Below are 22,686 nucleotides of genomic sequence, written 5' to 3'. Positions count from 1 at the left end.
CTCATGTTTAACAATTTTAAGTTACTGCGTTGTTACATCTTGGAACATTTGAAGGATCCGTGTTCTTGGCAGCCTCTGCTCTGTGTGGTTGCCCTGCCACCTTGAACTTGTCCCTCCTGGCACTGAATCAGCTTGTTACTCCTCATTTGCTCCTTCTTTTTTAAAAGCAGTTTCCCACTTAAACTTCTCGTGTAAAGCATCCTCCACTGTCCTTACGTAGCTGTGTAACTGTTGACTGCTGCATATTTCAGGCTTTAATCCACATGTTCTATTTCCTGTGCGACCCTAAACATTGTACATAAATCCAGCGTAGAGCGCTGTGATCAGCACATTTTCAGTAAGTTTAGTAAAAACTTATTTTTAAGTTCCAAGACTAATTTATGTTACGTATAATTTATATTAGTCTGCTTTGCCATTTTTGTTCTTCAGCACATTCAGCCAGCCTCCCTCTGTCAGCTCCCGCAGTTGTGCTGGACGTGACTTGACTTTATGGTCCTTGAACTTCCTGGGGCAGCACTAGGATAGATATGGGGCCTGAGAGCCTGTGACTCTGGATTTCTTTTAACTTACCTTCACCTTGCTGTCATTTGAGGAGAGCACAGGCAAGAAAGAGCCCTTCCTACCAGAAAGCCTGAATTTCATAGAACAGGACAGGCTCATACCTTGTGTGTTTTCCACTGATCCCCACATTTTTCATTAACATACTCATTCCTTCTAGGTAGGAAGACTTGAAGATTTTGAAGAATATCTTACTCTTGCGGCTCCCTTTTTTTTTTTTTTTTTTTTAAGTTTACCAGTTTCTCCCTGTGAGAGGCTCTATCCTTGAGCATGGTTTTTCTCTTTACCTTTTGTACTACAGCTTCAGAGCCTACTTCCCTGCCAGCCTTCTTTCTCAGGAATTGACGGTACCCTCACCAGCATCAAAAGACCACCAGTGGTCTTTTCTCAGCCTTCCTCTCTGAACTCTGTTTTCTTGGGCCTGGACGACAACCCATTTCTTTTGATCTCTGCGATCCCAGATTTTCTCTGGTTTCCTTCTGCTTCTACGTCATTCCCTCTCGGGATTCTTGCTGGGGTCTCTGGCTCCTTGAAGGTGTGACTGTGTCACTAGCTCTCAAACAAGCTTCGGCTGTTTTGTGTTGGTGTGTTATGTTCATTTCTTGAGCTGCACTCAGCGAGTCCTCTTGAGACTGTGTGTACGCTCTGATTGGTCCCCATTCTCACTGTCTGCACCTCCCCCCTCCACTGATGGTCTTTTTTTCCCCAGTACTTAGTCGTCCGTGGCCAGACTCCCACATCTCTTCACAATTGTCCCTGGTTCCTTTTGCCTTTCTTCCTGCTTTCTGGGCTAGTGACTTGAAGAAATCCTAGATGTTTTCATGTCTTGTTATTACTAATCCTTCATTTCTTTGATCCAGTCATTTCTTTGAAATGCCCATTAGATTTTGTCCTTTATTTTCCATATATGGCGTCCTGAGTCACATCCTTATTACTATAGCCAGGCTTTCTCCAGCTGTCTCCTGCTGGCTCACCTTATCTCTTTCTCAATCACCTGCAGACCTGTTGCACACCACTGCAAACTAGCCTTTCTGAAGGACTTCCCAGATCTTGCCAAGTACTTCTTAGAACCTTGTTGGCTTCCTCAACTCAATGCTTTGCTCACTACCACGGCCTTTGCTGCTGTTTACTGCTGCCTATGCCAGTAGTAGCTCATTGCATCCTCAAGTGGGTAACTTTCCCTAGGGTGCAGGCGGTGACTGGAGATGAGTGGGGAAGGGTGCAGAGAAAACAGATGGAAAGGTTTACCAAGGCCAGCTGTCCATAATCTATACAAAGGGAGCTTTTTTACTTCTCTCCAATGTCATCTGCTTGGAGATTCAGACCCAATGACACTGGAGTGTGGTGGGAACTCAGTTACTGTTTGTATTAGAAGATGTATTATGGATTTGAAACAGCAGGCAGGTAAATAATTTTCTCAGATTTGGCTGATGAGCAACTGGGAGCTGCTTATACAAATAAATACATATATTTATTCTCTTTTTTCAGTAGGAGGTGCAAGAATGTACTTTAATCCTTAATTGTTTTTTGATCAAGAAGTAGAGTTTAAGATTAGTTGATTAGTGGGATTATAATATGAAAAATAGTTACTCATTTGAGTAAAAAGTTTTATCTTTTGTTTCCTTTTTCTAAGCCTTAATTCCAGATGCTCCAGAGATCTTGGATTTGTCTGCTGATTTCTCAACTTCTACATTACACCTAAAGTGGAATGACAAGGGTTCTGTTTTTCCACATCACTCAAATGTCATCTGGGAAATCAAAGTTCTACGTAAAAAGAATATGGAAATCGTAAAATTAGTAAGTTTGAACAAAAATAGTTTTTTTCCTGTGCCATTAAAGAAACTGAATACTTTTTTTAAATTTTAAAGTGGCAACAGTGAACCTTTAGATTATTAAAGAAGTAAATCAGATATCCTTTGGGGGTTCATTAAAAACTGTATGCTATGCCAAAAAAACCCACTAAATTAATGAAATAATGTGTAACCATTATAGGAAGTTTAGGAAATTAAGGGAGGATTAATCCATGATTCTGCCACTTGAACATAGTAAACAATATCTTTGTGTATTCCTGTCTAACCTTTTTTATATGCATGTTTTTACATAAATGAAATTAAAAATATACATATAGTTTAATTTACATATTACTATAAATTATCTAACATTATAGACATAAAAATAAATGTTTTGCAACACATTTAGCCATAGTAATTGTTGAGAATCTATAAGTATAAATCTATAAGTTTGTATAAATCTATAAGTTTGAATAAATCTGTAAGTTTGAATTTATCTGAATCCAAAATAACATTCTTATATTTAATAGTACATGGTTTTTTTTCTCTAATTTTTAAAATCTTGTTTATGAATAGTTTCCTAATGATCCATCTTTAGTTTGTTATTCATCTAAGGAATAGTGAGAAATAGAGGTGAAAAGTATTGACAGCTAGTACATGGGAATTCCCTCTTTCATCCTTTTACTCTTTTCCTCTTTAATGCACTTGAAATATGCCTAGTTATAGACTTAAGAATTAGAAGACAATGATTTTACAGTTTATTTGCCTAAGTACGTAGATAAAATAGTAAAGATAATAAATAGGATTATCCTGTATTTCATAGTCACTGTATTAGTTTTCCTTTTTGACAGCCTATGTATTACATCCTGAAACAATAGCAGCCATAACTGTAGTTATCTTGTATCCAATGCTTCTGGCATTCCCCTTCCCGGCACTATTGTGAAAGCTCTCTATATGTTAATAGTTTGCATCTTCACAACAGGCCCCTGGGGGAGTCTCTATTAGCATCACCCCCATTTTACAGATGAAGATAGAGAGTCACAGGAAGACATTAAGTGGAGGAGCCAGGAATCAAACCCAGACAGTTGATTCCAGAGTCTGTGCTCTTCCTTAACCAGTACGATCTGTATTGTATTACATAATCAGTATACTTATTCTCATCTAAGATGCCCTCCCTTTCCTTTTCACCTATGCAAATTGAATACACATTTCAAGACCCAGGTCAAATCCTATCCCTTATTTTAAAGCCCATTCTAATTACCTCAATGTAAAAATGCTCTCTCTTTTCTTGAGTTTTAATGGCAATTCTTGTGTGTCAGTCTGATTTGCAACTAACTTTGATATAGCTCTACCATTGTTGTCTTAAAACTATTACTTATTTAAAATTGTATTGTGTAGCTATTTTTATGGCTAACATTTTATATTCTACGTTACTACTTACTGGCTTAGGACGACTTCTCAAAACCTCCTTTTTCTTATTTGTAAAATGGTGCTAATATTTGCTGTAGTAAATGATATGATATTTATAAAGCTACTAAACAGCTATTAGTTGTTATTACTTCCTTTGGGAGCTAGATGGTTGGTTTGTTTTTTTAACTGACTTAGGGATGCTAGAGTAAGAGGGATACTCTTTGACATGTAAGTGAAATCAAACATAAATGAATGGAAATATTATTTTAAGGTCATGTAACTCATTGCCACAAGATGTGTAACAAGACAGCAATGGCAAGATAGTAATTCCCTACTTTTTGGAATATGATCTTTGGAGAAAAATCTTTCTGTGGGGAAAAATAGCAAGAGGCAAGAAAAATAGAGCTAGAACAAATTAATTTTAAAAAGTTACTCCTGTCCATAGTAAAATATGACATTTTTATTTATAATTATATTATTAGTATTAGTATTTAAGGTAGATTTGCTTATAAGTTATAATGCTATTATTTTGTAATAGCTTAAAGATCATTAAAGATCATGAAACACTATAAATGTGAGTTTCATTTATAAGTTTAATTTATAGTGTTTCATTTATAACTTGACATTTTCCGCCCGCAGCCTCACAAACAGCTGTGGAAGCTTTGCACTGGGCAAGCCAGGATGTGAATGATGCCTGGGAGTTATGCAGCCCTCTCTCCTCCTCTCATTTTTCTCTCTTGTAAACAATGAATTCTTTTAACTGATTCTTTTATTATTTGTCTCCATGTTTCCAGATAACACACTTATGTTGCTATTTTTATTATTATTATTATTTTAGTTTTTTGAGCAATGTTTTATTAACTTCCCACAACGGAAAATGAGAATTTAGTCCTGTCTCACTTCCCAGCCAAGGGACATGCACTCGCATGTATGTGCACTCACATGCATGTGCATGCACGTGTGCGCTCTCTCTCTCTCTCCACTTATTTTTTTCCAATATCATTATGTTATAATTTTTGGTAGACCAGTATTCATTATTTGGATTACAGTTATGTAAACACTATTTATAACTGAACCAAGTAGTGTTTACTATTCTTACTTCCTTTATTTTGTACATCTTCTTGTATTGTTTGTACTTTTAGTTTTTATTTGTCTGCTTTATTAATTCAATCCTAAATTCTTTCTAGGTTATGTAAATCTGTCGAAATGTTCAAACAAACATCAGTTTTGTCTTTCTGAATACATCTCTCTGAGGGCCTTCTGACTTACTTCCTGACCCTTTTCATATAAGAGCTCATGTGGATGCTGCCAATATTTGTATAGCACAAAGTGTGGCAAATAGCTGAGTATTCTGAGGTTTCTCAGGAGCTCCAGCAGCCTCCACTCCCAGTAGCCAACCCTTGGTTTGAAGAGATTAATACCTGGGTATACCTGTAACTCATTCAAGACAAACCTCTATGTTTTTCAACACATTTGTTAGGAAGCTATGGTTCATCCTCCTCCAGAGGATTCCTTTTATAGTTGTCTTATGATGGATCCTCTTTTTCCTGAGTTCCTTGTTTCCTCATTTTGGTGGAAGCATAAATTCTAGTAGTTATTTGCTATTTTTTGTAGATACTCTCTGCTAACTGCAGTGGTAGCTTACAGATACATTTTACTTAAAAAAAATTAAATTAGTTGCCAGGAAAATTTAAAAGACTGTCAATTCCAAATATTGAGAAGATGCAGAAGGATTGGAAGTTTCATACCCTTCTGGTGGGAATGTAAAATGCTACTTGATTAATACATTGAGATACTACATTTCTGAAGATGTCTGTTCTGCATTCACTCATGATTGCTAGTTTAGCTGGGTAAAAGATCCTAGGTTGGGAAATTTTCTCAAGATTTTGAAGGCATTGTTCCATTTGCTTCTCATTGTGGATCTATCTTCATCTGTTGTGCTGGACACTCATTAGGCCCCTTTCAGTCTGAAAACACATGCCTGTCAGCTTGGGAAATTTTCTTATTTTATGTCTTTGATTTCCTCATCTCTTTTTTCTCCTAACTTCTGTTCTTTAGAAATTGTACCTTTCTGACCTTTCCTCTAATTATCTTATCATTCTTACATTCCGTCAGTATTTTGCTCTATTTTCTGAGCAATTTTTCCTGAACTTTATCTTGCACTTTTGAATTTCTATTAATATAATTTTTAATATGCAAGAGATCCCTTGTCTTAGTCCTTTTTTTAAAAAAAAATTATCATGTTCTTATTTCATGGATGCAATATCTCTTATCTTTGAGGATATCAGTGATTTAAATTTTTTTTTCTTTCTGTGCATTCTGTTTTTTCACATTGCTTTTTTTTATTATTATTTTGATCTTTGACTTTCACATTCGAACTTTTTCTCCACTTTCTGGTCATCCTGGTTGCTGCTCATATTTAAGTGAGTGGTTCTTGAAAAATAAAACAAGTCTAATTGGAACTTTTGTTTGCCTGGGTGGGACTTGTTGCCTGGGGCATCATTGTATCTGATAAGGATGGGCTGTCAAGCTGGAAAAATTTTAATATTATTTTAGGTTTTTACCTTGACCTGTTCATGTGCTCCTTAGAAAAATTTGCTTAGACTCTTACCTGGTGAGTATGTACCTGGCCATCAGTATCCTGGGGGCTGAGTAGGGAAGAAGGCAGGAGTGCCCCAGCCTTTAGAATGCATAGTTAGTTACCATTGCCCATCTGCTTTCCAGTGTCCAGAATCTTACTGGTATTGTTTCTTCAATTTTTTGCCCTTGTGCATCTGTGCCTTTTTAAAAAAAAAAAAATCTTGTACTTTTGTTCTAGAGGAACTTCATGAAGTAAAGAGAAGGAAGTACATTTATTTAATCTATTGTCTTTAACCAGAAGTCCCAAGGTCTCTTTTAGTATATCCTCATATATTTGGTTGAAATCTTGCCCATTTTCCACAATTGAAATTAAGCTTTCTATATTATTATAGGTTGCATATTTAAAAATAAAATTTGAAATATATGACACTTATATAAAAAAAATCCAGTCTAAAATAATAGTTTATTTTGTTGAAATGCTCTCCTCTCTTTGACTTTAACCCTTGGAGATAAAAAAGCATTAACTGTTTTTTCTCCATGAAAAATGGGACCATTTTAGGCAATGATGTATTTTCTCGTGAACTGTATTGAATGTTTTGGAATATTAACATCTTGTGTAATGATGAAGTAGGCCCTAAAGTTGAAGAAGTAGACATAAATGAATCATAATTATTGTAACTACAACTCTCCTTTTATGCCTTATAGAAAACAGATAGTTTTACAAAAGAACAAAGCTTTGATTTACTTAGCTGGTAATTGTATACAGTCTGTTGTGTTTTTTTAACCCTAAAGGAAAGCAGGACATAGTACTTGGAAATAGAATTTTGTGTTTGTGTTCATTTTGTAGGTGACCCACAACACAACTCTGAATGGCAGAGATACAATTCATCACTGGAGCTGGACTTCAGACATGCCCTTGGAGTGTGCCACTCACTATGTGGGAATTAGATGCTACATTGATGATCCTCAGTTCTCTGGTCACAAAGAGTGGAGCGACTGGAGCCCACTGAAGAACATCTCTTGTAAGTGCATATTTAAAGAATTTTCGTTTCAGATGAATTAGATTACTCTTGCTTAAGGGTAGGGTTTAGCTCACGGTTTTAGTTCTCTGAACCCCATTTGGATGCATGAGGGTCACCTGGGGATCTTCCAAGTCTTCCACCCCAGAACATTTTGATTCAAAAACTCTGAGATAGGCTTCAGGAATCTGTATTTTTAAAGAACATACTGAGTGATTAGATAAACATCCAGGTTTAAAAATCACTTCGAATAGACATTGGAAGAACATTTAAAAATTTTATGTAGACGGTAATGAGATCAAGTCCATGTTTTTAAAATATAGCTCCCAATTTCTTGCCCATAGAGCAGACCGCTGTGAGCTGCAGTTACTGCAGAGAACATGGGAATCCGCAAGTATAGGACTTGCCTGGAAGTCTAGTGCTTAAGACTCCGAGCTTGCAATGAAGGGGGCACAAGTTCGACCCCTGGTTGGGGAGCTAAGATCCCGCATGCCATGTGGTGTGGACAAAAAAATAAAATTAAATTAACAGTGTGACTCTGCAAGTATATCAAAAATCATCTGTACATTGAATAAAACTCATGCAGGTATAATGTTTGCAGTGTGAGAGAGGGCCTAGAAAATTGTTGACAATAAAATAAAGTGCTTTAAAAGGCTGGTAATCACTGTAGATTATTCACTCTAGTGACAATGTGGAGAAATGGATCAGAGGGAGGAAGGACTGGAAGCAGGCAGATTAATAAGGAGAATCTTGTAGTTCAGCAAAAGACAGTGAAGGTATAAAATAGGACACCTGGGTTTAAAAATGAAAAGAGGGAAGAAGTATGAAAACACTGAAGAGACCGAATTAGAATTAGTGACTGTGCTTTTGGTAGGGGAGAAATACAGCCAAAGATGACTATTAGTTTGGGCAGCTGGGTAGCTGGTGATGCTGTCCAATGAGACAGAAACTATATGAACAAACTAGGTGGGAAAGATAAATTTCGATTTTAATGTGTTGAGCTTGAGGTAGCTGTGAAGTGCCTGGGAGCAATTTCTCATTGTCAGTTGGGAATATAAATTCGGCATCCAGGTGATTAGTTCGAACTGGAGATACACAGTTGACCCTTGAGCAACTGGGGGTTAAGGGCTCTGAGCCTCCATGTAGTGGAAAATCCACACATAATTTATAGTTAGCCCTCCATACCCGTGGAACCTCTGTATCTGTGGTTCCATATCCAAGAATTCAACCGACGGCAAATCCTGTAGTACTGTAGTATTTACTATTGAAAAAACTCCACACATAAGTGAACCCATGCAGTTCAAACCCGTGTTGTTCAAGGGTCAACTGTGTATTTGAGAATCGTTAACATACGTGATGTGAAAATTTTTAAATCTTGGAGGTTAACATAACTCAAGGAAAGGGGCATGAAGACCAAGGACACATCTCTTAGAAGCTTGTATGAGGAGGGGAGGATGGAAGAAAATGAGGCCAGCAAAGCAAACAGCAGCCGGAGGGTTAAGAGTAGCAAAAGTAAGTAGTCTACACCCCAAGAGAGAAGGGAGTTGGAGAAGGAAGACTTTAGGCAACATACCAGATGCTGTGGAAGTTGAAGGAAAGATTACTAAGACGTGGCCATTGGATTGAGCAGTTAGGCCATGGAGCCATTTTAGTCAAGTGGCCAGAGTAGAAGCCAGATTGCAGTAGATTAAAGAGTGAGTAGGTAGGAAGGAGACTAGAGATAATATTTTTAAATTGGCTATTTAGGAAAATAAAAACAAAGGGGTGGCTTTAACCTACAGAGTTGGGATTTTTTTAGAAAGCGCTTTTTAGGATGTGGAGTATTTAACCATGCATGTAAGCTGATGGAAAGTAGGATATCTGATCTAAATACATAGAATAATTTCAGAGGAATGGAATTATTTAATGTGTACCTTTTTCTTGGTGTGGATTTTTCACATGTGGATAAACCCACTTAATTTGAATGTTTAGATTTCTTAGATATTAATCTGTGACCTTACATGGTGACCTGCAGTCCCCTTTACTCCCCCACCATCACCCCGTCATAAGTAAATAAAACCACACACATTTTTATTTCTTGTGTATGTCTGGCTCCTTTGAAACCTGGGGGGCATACCTTATCTTTGGGCCACCATAATTACAAAGTACCTAACAGTGTGTTTTATGTACACTGGGCTAATTTATGTAAAAGACTTCTAAAGTATTTATAATTCCTTTTGCTCTTTCTAGGGTCTCCTGATCCTCAGACTAAGGTTTTTCCTCAAGACAGAGTGCTACTTGTAGGCTCAGATATAACAGTATGTTGTGTGACTCAAGAAAAAGTGTTATCAGCACAGATTGGCAGTACATATTGTCCCCTTATCCATCTTGATGGGAAAAATGTTGCAATCAAGATCCGTAATATTTCTGCTTCCGAAAGTAGTGGAACAAATGTGGTTTTCTCCGTAGAAGATAACATGTTTGGAACAGTTATTTTTGCAGGATGTAAGTATATAATTATTTTTTTTAAGAAAAGAGTTCCTATTAATATGTTTTGATCCTCTTTGAAAGCCTTAATGCTTTTTTGGGGGGATGATTTTATTTATTTCTTATTTTTTTATTCTTTGATACAAATGACATATGAGGGTACCAGCATATTTGCTTGTTTTAAGGTGAGTTCTAAGCTTGTTTTCTACATACCTGTGTATCTGTATAATTTGTAGCTTTTGTAATAAGATTTGAAGCATTCATCTGCTAATTTTTAGTTTAAATTCTTAGTTAACAGCTTTGTTGAGTCAAGGGCAGGTAGTATATAATATTTCTTATTCCTACATCATTTAGGAATTTTTTCATATAAATTAATTTCCCACCTAATTAAAGCATACCTTTTTTTTAAGTACCTGAATTAAAGAAATTGTAATGATTTTACACAAAATCTTTCAAAAGCATAACCTACGCTTCTCTGATGAGAGGAAGGTGGCTGCAGGACATGGTGGGAGGAAGAGTCCCCCCTCACTGTGTTCTGTGTCTGATGTACTCTCCGTATGCAGGGGCATCTTTTAACATGGTCACTTCTACATTCCATGATGTTTCCAAAAGTTGTTGTGGGTGGACTGCCCTACCTATATGGCTTGTGTTGTGCATCCACAGAGACTTTTTTTCTTTTTTTCTTTTTTTTTTTTTGCTGTACGCAGGCCTCTCACTGTTGTGGCCTCTCCCATTGCGGAGCACAGGCTCTGGACACGCAGGCTCAGCGGCCATGGCTCACGGGCCCAGCCGCTCCGCGGCATGTGGGATCTTCCCGGACCGGGGCACGAACCCGCGTCCCCTGCATCGGCAGGTGGACTCTCAACCACTGCGCCACCAGGGAAGCCCCACAGATACTTTTGTATTTAGAGTTTTTCTGTCCCCTCCCCTGTGGTAACTGTAATGTTATAGTGCACTGATGGCTTTGCCTCCAGCAGTGCTTCCCTTCCTGCTCACATTCAGAACTTAACGTTTCTGGTGGTCCGAGGGTCTCATGAATAAAGTGTGTGAAATGTAGTGAATGGATTTTGTCATTTTCTTTTGCTCACTCAGTGATTTTTCTTATGATTGTCAGTTATGCTGTGGATCAGCCGCTTTCAGTCACTTTTTTACTTCCATAGGAATTTATGATAAATTACATTCAGTTGCTGATAGATTCCCAAAGGAAGGGGATTAGGTGCCCTTCTCAGCTTGATGGCTGTAACCTTACTCTCTTTTTGCCTTCCAGTAAGGCATTTTGGAATTCAAGTGAGAGTGAGGATATATTCGAATTTAAATTTTAGAAATTTAAAAAATTAAATTTTCTTTCCTAAATGGAATTTTAGGAAGTGATGTGCAGCATTCCTCACAAATGATCATGGAGTCTAAGTAAAGAACCAGTGTAGTGAAACTCCTTGATAAGTGATATCAAAAAGTGAGATACTCACTTAAAAGAATGAAATAAAACTTAAAAGATGAGATATTCACTGTTTTTATTGTTTCTAACAATGTTCTAATCTTTTATCATAGTGCTAGAGCAAACCTATTTAGTTCATAATTTAACTTTCATTTATAACATTTGGAGGTTGAAATATTGATCAATATTTGTCAATTCAGGAACAGCAGTAACATTTCACTTCAGAGGGAGCTCTTTAGAAACTTGCAGCAAGGGCAGACTGCGGTGTGAGTTAGGGATCCAGATTTACTTTCCTTTCCCGTATGGGTAGCCTGTTATCCCATCATTTACTGAAAAGGCTGAAAATAATGTTAGAATCAGCTTGTCAGTTTTCCCCTACACACACACATACACATTCAAATGTGCCAGGATTGTGATTGATATTACATTAAATCTATCAATTTAGGAGGATTTTTATTCTTACAATATTGAGTCTTTCAAACCATGAACGTGGTATAGCCTTCCATTTATTTACATTTTCTTTGATTTATTTTAGTGATATGAGGTCTTTTATATCTTTTGGTAAATTTATTCCTAGGTGTTTGATGTTTTCTGGTGCCATTAAAAATTGATGTTTTTAAATTGAGTTTTCTATATACTGCTATATAGAAAGACAATTGATTTATACCGAGCTTTTACCTAGCTTCAACTAATTCTTTTGTAAGTGAATTTCTTTGAAAAGAAAATCAGTATATTTCAAGTACTGCCCTCTCATATTTTTTTCTCCTTCAATTTTTCCTTCTACTTCTGTCTAGTTTGCTCCTGTTATTTGGATTTTAAGAATTTCAACTTAATATATCAGCCAGATCCTAAAATAATCAGCATTTTAAATATCCTCAAAATTTGGGGTATGTGAATTTAATAAAATGACCAAAAGTTTGTCCTTAAGTTTAAAACAGTTTTCAAAATAAATATGTCAGTGTTAGTTTTATTATCCAGTTGGTAAACTTTCATATAAATACTCATTACTGCTCTTAATGTTACCTAAGATATTTGAAGGATGTAATGCTAATCTCTGGGGAAAGTATGTGAAATTTTCTAACTCTTTTTGATAAACTAAGGACTATTTTAAAAATTCAAGTTTTTAAAAATAAAGTGATCTTTTAGACTTTTTCAATGAGTAGATAGTCGTTTAACAAAACTTACTTCCATGGAAGATAGTTTGGATAAATATGACAGTAGGAAATATCAGTTTCTGTATATGCTTGGATAAGTAAGATTACAGAAATATCACTTTCTGTAATCAGTGTCAGACTGTAGAATTTTTATTTATCACTCTGTCTCACAAAACAAAAACAAAACAACTTTTTTTCTTTTTCTAGTCTTGCCCCTACAAAAACAGAACAGTCTCATTAAAGAAGAAAAACAACAAAAGATCAGTAGTCACTTGGAATATAGGGATATGTAGAATTTTACCGAGAGTGACTCTGTAAATAATAGTCCTTATAACTTATTTAAGAACTCTGAAACTTGTACCATGGCTTATACTGACTTATGATTTGGTACTTCTTTTCAAATCACAGTATAAAAAGGATAGGTAATAATACTTTTAACCTGTAGATTTTTCTGATTTAACTAGTTGGACAAAGGTTCCTTTGAGAGCTTTGATGGACTCTGAAATGGGATTTAAGGGAAAAACATGATAGTTGATCTCTTCAGGTTGCTATTGGGGAGTTTCCAAATGAGCTAATGGCCACTCTTAAGTCTATGTTAATCCATCACTCCTAATGTAATATGAACTCTGAAACAACATGCTATACAAAAAAATGGTAATTCCTGCACCATTCGGAATGTAAGCAAATGATTTTTTAAGGAAATTGTCCAAAATGTAATTAACATTTATGAAACATAACGTTTTCAGAGAAAATGTACATAATCAAAGTAACTACCTTTTTTTATTAGATCCACCTGATATTCCTCAAAAACTGAACTGTGAGACATATGACTTAAAAGAGATTATATGCACTTGGAATCCAGGAAGACCGACGTTCTTGGTGGGCCCACGCAATACAAGTTACACTTTATTTGAAAGGTAAAGGTCTCTGGGAAAGGTTGTCAAACAGTGAGGGGTACCTTGGAAGGATATTAAATGACATAAGAAGATGCTCTGTTTCATTTATGAGAACAAATATAAAACAAAATATGCTGTAGAAAATTGGGTATACTATAAATACTGCACTTTAAACACATGCAGACTCGATATCTTGTTGTCTTTTTTAAAAAGCCTCTAGAAGGAAGAACCCTCAAATATGAATAGAGACTGTCTCTGGGTAGTGGGCTTAATGGCTGATTTTTTTCTTCTGTTTTCTGCATTGTATATATTTTCTTCCCTGAATATGTGGTATATCTATAATTAGAAATACAAACTTTTTTAAAAAAACGTTTATTAGAAATTTACCCGTTCATCTTTTCCTGCAATAAATCTCTTGCCATTTTGAAATTATTTTAATATTCCTTAATGTTCTCTTAATTCAGTTTTTCAGGAAAATATGTTAGATTTAAAAGAGTTGAGTTGTCCACAAATCAAAGCTATCAGTTGTTCTTTCAAATGCTTCCAAATCAAGAAATATACAATTTTACGTTGAATGCTCGAAATCCTCTGGGTCAATCAGAATCAACACTTTTAGTTAACATAACTGAAAAAGGTAAGCTGCTGCATAAACCAGTGTCTTAAAAATAACTTTAGAAGTGGTAAAATGTCTTGAGATTAATGAAAAGTGCTTCTAGGGATTTCTTTTTACTGATTATTTCCTTTATAGTTACTTAATACTAATTTTGTAAATTTCATTTAAAAATCTTTATAATTTCAAGTTTCACTGTTTTATTAAGTTCAAATAAAAATTTGAATTAATTGTTTCATAGAAATTGTAAGTGGCTTTATCTGATAGTTTTTGATTTCTGAAAATAGTTTTTTGCCCAATTTTTTTTTTTTTTTTTTTGCGGTACGCGGGCCTCTCCCTGTTGTGGCCTCTCCTGCGGTGGAGCACAGGCTCTGGACGCGCAGGCTCAGCGGCCATGGCTCACGGGCCTAGCCGCTCTGCAGCATGTGGGATCCTCCCAGACTGGGGCACGAACCCGTGTCCCCTGCATCGGCAGGCGGACTCTCAACCACTGCGCTACCAGGGAAACCCTGCCCAATTTTTAAAACCTTTTTATTTTGAAATAGTTGTAGACTCACAGGTGGTTGCAAAAATAATTACAGTCCTTCATCCGACTTTCTCAGTGGTAGCATGTTATGTAACTGTAGTACCATATCCAAATTAGACAGTTGACCCTGGTTCAACACTGAACCAGACTACTGACCTTGCTCTGTTTTCACCAGTTTTTATATGCATTTAATTGTGTGTGTATGTGTGTGTGTGGTTCTGTGCAGTCGGATCCACGTACAGATTCACGCAACCCACCAATACAGTTCAGATACAGAACTCTGTCGCCCACAGGAACCGCCTCCCGCTGTCACTGTAGCGACACCACCCCCACCCCCATCAACACACACGGGCGCGTGCTAGAATCTCTGTTCCTGGAAAACAGCTAGTCTGTTCCTCATCGCTATTGTTTTGTTATTTTGGGAATGGTGTGTAAATGGAGTTGTACACTATTTAACCTTTAGAGGTTGGCATTTTTTACTAAGGAAGATGTCCTTGAGATCCATCCAAGTATGTATCAGTAAATAGTTTGTTCCTTTTTACTGCTGATGATTTCTGAAATTTTACCAACCCTATTAACGTACAGCTCAAAATAGAAATGAAAGAGTCCTGTCTTTTTGGCACTCATTCCTGTGGTCATTCCATGTGTATCTACTCTGTGCCAGGCTCTGCAACACACAGAGCAGTGGTGTAGAGGCCTTCTCTTAGAGACAGTCAGGGGCGTAAGGGCTTAAACCAAATGCATTATAATACAGCCTGGCAAGTGATCAGTAGATGCTCCTGTTGCCTTACTTGTGAATATAAGTCACTTTTATCAATTATTCCTTCTCATCATCTTTGTTATGTCTTGATTTTTTCCCATAAGGTCATAAAAGCTACATCTTATACTTGCATGGCAGTTTTATATATGGTTTTCTGCCCTCTGCCATTTCAGCCATATCTTCCACGGGATTCTTTCCCGTCACTCAATGTGGTATATGCACTATCACCAGTGTAATGTGCAGTTTGCTTCACTGTACCTTTGTTCTTGCCAAGACCCCAGCCTGAAATGATTTTCTGCAACTGTTTTGCCAGTTTCATTCTGATTCATCCTTCAGAGCTCATCTTAAGTCCTATCTCCACTGTACATCTACACTTACATCTAAATTCCTGGAGCAGTGAATATCTGTACCATGCATTTAGGACTTAATGTATATACTCTTGTTGATTTTCCTTCTTTCTGTTTGTCAGTCCCCAAGTAAATGAGGGGCTCCTTAAAGGTAGAGACTGACTTACTACCTTTTAGTATTTCTGATGCCAACTGAGGAACCTTGAGTGTGAATGGTTCTTAAACAATGCTGGCCTGGTGTCAGCAGTAAAGGTGAGATTTGTATTCCACACAACAGTGGGTGGAACATTGTTGATCAGCACTGATGACATCTCTTCTTTTTTTTGTTTTCTTTGACTCTCATTTGTCATATTAGAAAAGAGCTTTTAAAGTAATCTTTGAAAATTGTATTTACAGTTCACCTCCGTATTCCTACTTCAATCAAAGTGAAGGATATCAGTTCAACAGCTGTTACACTTTCCTGGCATTTACCGGGCAGCTTTGCAAAGATTAAACTGTTATGTCAAATTGAAATTAATAAAACTAACTCAGTACATGAATTGGTGAGTAAGATTCTTCTATAAACTTCCTTTGAGGTTATTTTGGATAAAATACTTAGTTTTCAAAAAGAATTAGGTAAATTGGTATGCATAAGTGCTCAGATTACTTATTATAGAGATTTACTAAGAGTGAAGACATTATGTATCAATATCAGCATTATATTTAGCGCTTAAAAACAATTATAATACCGGATATTATAGAACATAAGTTTGACTTTTATTACTCAGAATATTTCCAGCTCTAGTATAGTACCTGGCATGTAACTGGTGCTCAATAAATTTATGAATGAATTAGTAGTTTTTGCTGTAACCGTTGGTGTTAGTTAATGGACTAATTGGCACCAAAGAGAAGATGTGATTTTTTTTTTAATTTTTATTTTTTGCTTTATAACAAATTTAATCAGTTATACATATACATATGTTCCCATATCCCCTCCCTTTTGCGTCTCCCTCCCACCCTCCCTATCCCACCCCTCCAGGCGGTCACAAAGCACCGAGCTGATCTCCCTGTGCTATGCGGCTGCTTCCCACTAGCTATCTACCTTACGTTTGGTAGTGTATATATGTCCATGCCACTCTTTCGCTTTGTCACAGCTTACCCTTCCCCCTCCCCATATCCTCAAGTCCATTCTCTAGTAGGTCTGTGTCTTTATTCCTGTCTTACCCCTATGTTCTTCATGACTTTTTTTTTTCTTAAATTCCATATATATGTGTCAGCATACAGTATTTGTCTTTCTCTTTCTGACTTACTTCACTCTGTATGACAGACTCTAGGTCCCTCCACCTCATTACAAATAGCTCAATTTCATTTCTTTTTATGGCTGAGTAATATTCCATTGTATATATGTGCCACATCTTCTTTACCCATTCATCTGATGATGGACACTTAGGTTGTTTCCATCTCCGGGCTATTGTAAATAGGGCTGCTATGAACATTTTGGTACATGTCTCTTTTTGAATTATGGTTTTCTCAGGGTATATGCCCAGTAGTGGGATTGCTGGGTCATATGGTAGCTCTATTTGTAGTTTTTTAAGGAACCTCCATACCGTTCTCCATAGTGGCTGTACCAATTCACATTCCCACCAGCAGTGCAAGAGTGTTCCTTTTTTTCCACACCCTCTCCAGCATTTATTGTTTCTAGATTTTTTGATGATGGCCATTCTGACTGGTGTGAGATGATATCTCATTGTAGTTTTGATTTGCATTTCTCTAATGAGCAAAGATGTTGAGCATCCTTTCATGTGTTTGTTGGCAGTCTGTATATCTTCTTTGGAGAAATGTCTATTTAGGTCTTCTGCCCATTTTTGGATTGGGTTGTTTGTTTTTTTGTTATTGAGCTGCATGAGCTGCTTATAAATTTTGGAGATTAATCCTTTGTCAGTTGCTTCATTTGCAAATATTTTCTCCCATTCTGAGGGTTGTCTTTTGGTCTTGTTTATGGTTTCCTTTGCTGTGCAAAAGCTTTTAAATATCATTAGGTCCCATGTGTTTATTTTTGTCTTTATTTCCATTTCTCTAGGAGGTGGGTCAAAAAGGTTCTTGCTGTGATTTATGTCATAGAGTGTTCTGCCTATGTTTTCCTCTAAGAGTTTGATAGTGTCTGGCCTTACATTTAGGTCTTTAATCCATTTTGAGCTTATTTTTGTGTATGGTGTTAGGGAGTGATCTAATCTCATACTTTTACATGTCCCTATCCAGTTTTCCCAGCACCACTTATTGAAGAGACTGTCCTTTCTCCACTGTACATTCCTGCCTCCTTTATCAAAGATAAGTTGCCCATAGGTGCGTGGGTTTATCTCTGGGCTTTCTATCCTGTTCCATTGATCTATCTTTCTGTTTTTGTGCCAGTACCATACTGTCTTGATTACTGTAGCTTTGTAGTATAGTCTGAAGTCAGGGAGCCTGATTCCCCCAGCTCCATTTTTCGTTCTCAAGATTGCTTTGGCTATTCGGGGTCTTTTGTGTTTCCATACAAATTGCGAAATTTTTTGCTCTAGTTCTGTGAAAAATGCCAGGGGTAGTTTGATAGGGATTGCATTGAATCTGTAGATTGCTTTGGGTCGTAGAGTCATTTTCACAATGTTGATTCTTCCAATCCAAGAACATGGTACATCTCTCCATCTATTTGTATCATCTTTAATTTCTTTCATCAGTGTCTTATAATTTTCTGCATACAGGTCTTTTGTCTCCTTAGGTAGGTTTATTCCTAGATATTTTATTCTTTTCGTTGCAATGGTAAATGGGAGTGTTTCCTTGATTTCATTTTCAGATTTTTCATCAGTAGTATATAGGAATGCCAGAGATTTCTGTGCATTAATTTTGTATCCTGCCACTTTACCAAATTCATTGATTAACTCTAGTAGTTTTCTGGTAGCATCTTTAGGATTCTCTATGTATAGTATCATGTCATCTGCAAACAGTGACAGCTTTACTTCTTCTTTTCCGATTTGGATTCCTTTTATTTCTTTTTCTTCTCTGATTGCTGTGGCTAAAACTTCCAAAACTATGTTGAATAAGAGTGGTGAGAGTGGGCAACCTTGTCTTGTTCCTGATCTTAGTGGAAATGGTTTCAGTTTTTCACCATTGAGGACGATGCTGGCTGTGGGTTTGTCATATATGGCCTTTATTATGTTGAGGAAAGTTCCCTCTATGCCTACTTTCTGCAGGGTTTTTATCATAAATGGGTGTTGAATTTTGTCGAAAGCTTTCTCTGCATCTATTGAGATGATCATATGGTTTTTCTCCTTCAATTTGTTAATATGGTGTATCACGTTGTTTTATTTGCGTATATTGAAGAATCCTTGCATTCCTGGAATAAACCCCACTTGATCATGGTGTATGATCCTTTTAATGTGCTGTTGGATTCTGTTTGCTAGTATTTTGTTGAGGATTTTTGCATCTATGTTCATCAGTGATATTGGCCTGTAGTTTTCTTTCTTTGTGACATCCTTGTCTGGTTTTGGTATCAAGGTGATGGTGGCCTCATAGAATGAGTTTGGGAGTGTTCCTCCCTCTGCTATATTTTGGAAGAGTTTGAGAAGGATAGGTGTTAGCTCTTCTCTAAATGCTTGATAGAATTCGCCTGTGAAGCCATCTGGTCCTGGGCTTTTGTTTGTTGGAAGATTTTTAATCACAGTTTCAATTTCAGTGCTTGTGATTGGTCTGTTCATATTTTCTATTTCTTCCTGATTCATTCTTGGCAGGTTGTGCATTTCTAAGAATTTGTCCATTTCTTCCAGGTTGTCCATTTTATTGGCATAGAGTTGCTTATAGTAATCTCTCATGATCTTTTGTATTTCTGCAGTGTCAGTTGTTACTTCTCCTTTTTCATTTCTAATTCTATTGATTTGAGTCTTCTCCCTTTTTTTCTTGATGAGTCTGGCTAATGGTTTATCAATTTTGTTTATCTTCTCAAAGAACCAGCTTTTAGTTTTATTGATCTTTGCTATCGTTTCCTTCATTTCTTTTTCATTTATTTCTGATCTGATTTTTATGATTTCTTTCCTTCTGCTAACTTTGGGATGTTTTTGTTCTTCTTTCTCTAATTGCTTTAGGTGCAAGGTTAGGTTGTTTATTCGAGATGTTTCCTGTTTCTTAAGGTGGGATTGTATTGCTATAAACTTCCCTCTTAGAACTGCTTTTGCTGCATCCCATAGGTTTTGGGTCGTTGCGTCTCCATTGTCATTTGTTTCTAGGTATTTTTTAATTTCCTCTTTGATTTCTTCAGTGATCACTTCGTTATTAAGTAGTGTATTGTTTAGCCTCCATGTGTTTGTATGTTTTACAGCTCTTTTCCTGTAATTGATATCTAGTCTCATAGCATTGTGGTCGGAAAAGATACTTGATACAATTTCAATTTTCTTAAATTTACCAAGTCTTGATTTGTGACCCAAGATATGATCTATCCTGGAGAATGTTCCATGAGCACTTGAGAAAAAATGTGTATTCTGTTGTTTTTGGATAGAATGTCCTATAAATATCAATTAAGTCCATCTTGTTTAATGTATCATTTAAAGCTTGTGTTTCCTTATTTATTTTCATTTTGGATGATCTGTCCATTGGTGAAAGTGGGGTGTTAAAGTCCCCTACTATGAGTGTGTTACTGTCGATTTCTCCTTTTATGGCTGTTAGTATTTGCCTTATGTATTGAGGTGCTCCTATGTTCGGTGCATAAATATTTACAATTGTTATATCTTCTTCTTGGATCGATCCCTTTATCATTATGTAGTGTCCTTCTTTGTCTCTTCTAGTAGTCTTTATTTTAAAGTCTATTTTGTCTGATATGAGAATTGCTACTCCAGCTTTCTTTTGGTTTCCATTTGCATGGAATATCTTTTTCCATCCCCTTACTTTCAGTCTGTATGTGTCTCTAGGTCTGAAGTGGGTCTCTTGTAGACAGCATATATATGGGTCTTGATTTTGTATCCATTCAGCCACTCTGTGTCTTTTGGTGGGAGCATTTAGTCCATTTACATTTAAGGTAATTATCGATATGTATGTTCCTATTCCCATTTTCTTAATTGTTTTGGGTTCGTTATTGTAGGTGTTTTCCTTCTGTTGTGTTTCTTGCCTAGAGAAGTTCCTTTAGCATTTGTTGTAAAGCTGGTTTGGTGGTGCTGAACTCTCTCAGCTTTTGCTTGTCTGTAAACATTTTAATTTCTCCATCAAATCTGAATGAGATCCTTGCTGGGTAGAGTAATCTTGGTTGCAGGTTTTTCTCCTTCATCACTTTAATTATGTCCTGCCACTCCCTTCTTGCTTGTAGAGTTTCTGCTGAGAGATCAGCTGTTATCCTGATGGGGATTCCCTTGTGTGTTATTTGTTGTTTTTGTCTTGCTGCTTTTAATATGATTTCTTTGTGTTTAATTTTTGACAGTTTGATTAATATGTGTCTTGGCGTATTTCTCCTTGGATTTATTCTGTATGGGACTCTCTGTGCCTCTTGGACTTGTTTAGATATTTCCTTTCCCATATTAGGGAAGTTTTCAACTATAATCTCTTCAAATATTTTCTCAGTCCCTTTCTTTTTCTCTTCTTCTTCTGGAACCCCTATAATTCGAATGTTGGTGCGTTTAATGTTGTCCCAGAGGTCTCTGAGACTGTCCTCTGTTCTTTTCATTCTTTTTTCTTTATTTTGCTCTGCATCAGTTATTTCCACTATTTTATCTTCCACCTCACTTATCTGTTCTTCTGCCTTAGTTATTCTGCTATGGATCCCATCTAGAGTATTTTTTATTTCATGTATTGTGTTTTTAATCGATGCTTGATTCATCTTTAGTTCTTCTAGGTCCTTGTTAACTGTTTCTTGCATTTTGTCTATTCTATTTCCAAGATTTTGGTTCTGGGAAATAGAATCTTGGATCATCTTTACCATCATTATTCTGAATTCTTTTTCAGGTAGATTGCCTATTACCTCTTCATTTGTTAGGTCTGGTGGGTTTTTATCTTGCTCCTTCTCCTGCTGTGTGTTTTTCTGTCTTCTCATTTTGCTTATGTTACTGTGTTTGGGGTCTCCTTTTTGCAGGCTGCAGGTTCGTAGTTCCCGTTGTTTTTGGTGTCTGTCCCCAATGGCTAAGGTTGGTTTAGTGGGTTGTGTAGGCTTCCTGGTGGAGGGGACTAGTGCCTGTGTTCTGGTGGGTGAGGCTGGATCTTGTCTTTCTGGTGGGCAGGTCCACGTCTGGTGGTGTGTTTTGTGGTGTCTGCGGACTCTTTATGATTTTAGGCCACCTCTCTGCTAATGGTTGGCGTTGTGTTCCTGTCTTGCTACTGATGCTCAATAAATTTATGAATGAATTAGTAGTTTTTGCTGTAACCGTTGGTGTTAGTTAATGGACTAATTGGCACCAAAGAGAAGATGTGATTTTTAAAACTGCTAAGTGCAGCAATAGGAGCAAGTTATAATTGGGCGTTATAAGTCAAAACAGGGCTTTTTAGTACATTTTAAATACTTAGGTTGACTTTTATGCTGCACCGTCTTGTAATTTGGAGTAGGTCCAAAATAAATGATGTACTTAAATAGTCACTTGGAAACTTACTGATAATTTCTAGAAAATCAGTCCACCTGCAAAACGTAACCCAGAAAGCTTCTTTGCAATAAGTAATTGGGAACTCAGAGACTTTCCTGAGGCATGCAAATTCTCAAATTTGTTTAGAATTGCTTCATCTTAATTTATTTAGTTTAAATATTGAATAGTTTACATGTTTAGCACCACACTAGAGGTTCTAAGTGCCATATAAAAAAAGATGCATAAGATGATGCCTGCCTCCAGTCAGTTTCCAAATATCATCTGAATAATGTATTTAATCCTCAAGGTCATCTTAGATTACTAAGTTATATTAAGGTATATTGCATTACCATTAACCATTGACTGAATATCATCTTCTCTGCATAATTAATTGACCATTATTACTTTGATCCAACATTTGGACTAAAAAGATACCTCAATTTTATTTATTGCTGTTGCAGAACATAATTTCACTGATTTGGCATTTATATAAGAATTAAAATATAGTGGATGAACTGTCTTTGGTTTTATAGAGGTAAACTCTTGTGACATTCAGTCAATTTATGTTACAAATTTGGGAGGCTTTCTTC

The 22,686-nt window shown here is 36.5% G+C and overlaps 1 protein-coding gene across 2 annotated transcripts in view; it reads left to right on the top strand.

Annotated features, from left to right (window-relative positions):
• LIFR (LIF receptor subunit alpha) overlaps nt 1-22,686 on the top strand; it is an 89,223-nt gene that overhangs the window by 38,456 nt on the left and 28,081 nt on the right. For both annotated transcript variants that reach the window (XM_060092822.1, XM_060092821.1), the window contains exons 5-10: nt 2,192-2,355; nt 7,186-7,360; nt 9,587-9,841; nt 13,200-13,329; nt 13,773-13,942; nt 15,948-16,093. In XM_060092822.1, coding sequence (XP_059948805.1) covers nt 2,192-2,355; nt 7,186-7,360; nt 9,587-9,841; nt 13,200-13,329; nt 13,773-13,942; nt 15,948-16,093 — 1,040 coding nt within the window. The remainder of the gene's footprint in view (nt 1-2,191; nt 2,356-7,185; nt 7,361-9,586; nt 9,842-13,199; nt 13,330-13,772; nt 13,943-15,947; nt 16,094-22,686) is intronic.

The sequence above is a fragment of the Mesoplodon densirostris genome, chromosome 3 (assembly GCF_025265405.1).
Source record: "Mesoplodon densirostris isolate mMesDen1 chromosome 3, mMesDen1 primary haplotype, whole genome shotgun sequence".
Taxonomy (NCBI): domain Eukaryota; kingdom Metazoa; phylum Chordata; class Mammalia; order Artiodactyla; family Ziphiidae; genus Mesoplodon; species Mesoplodon densirostris.
This window is presented reverse-complemented; position numbering and strand designations above follow the sequence as displayed.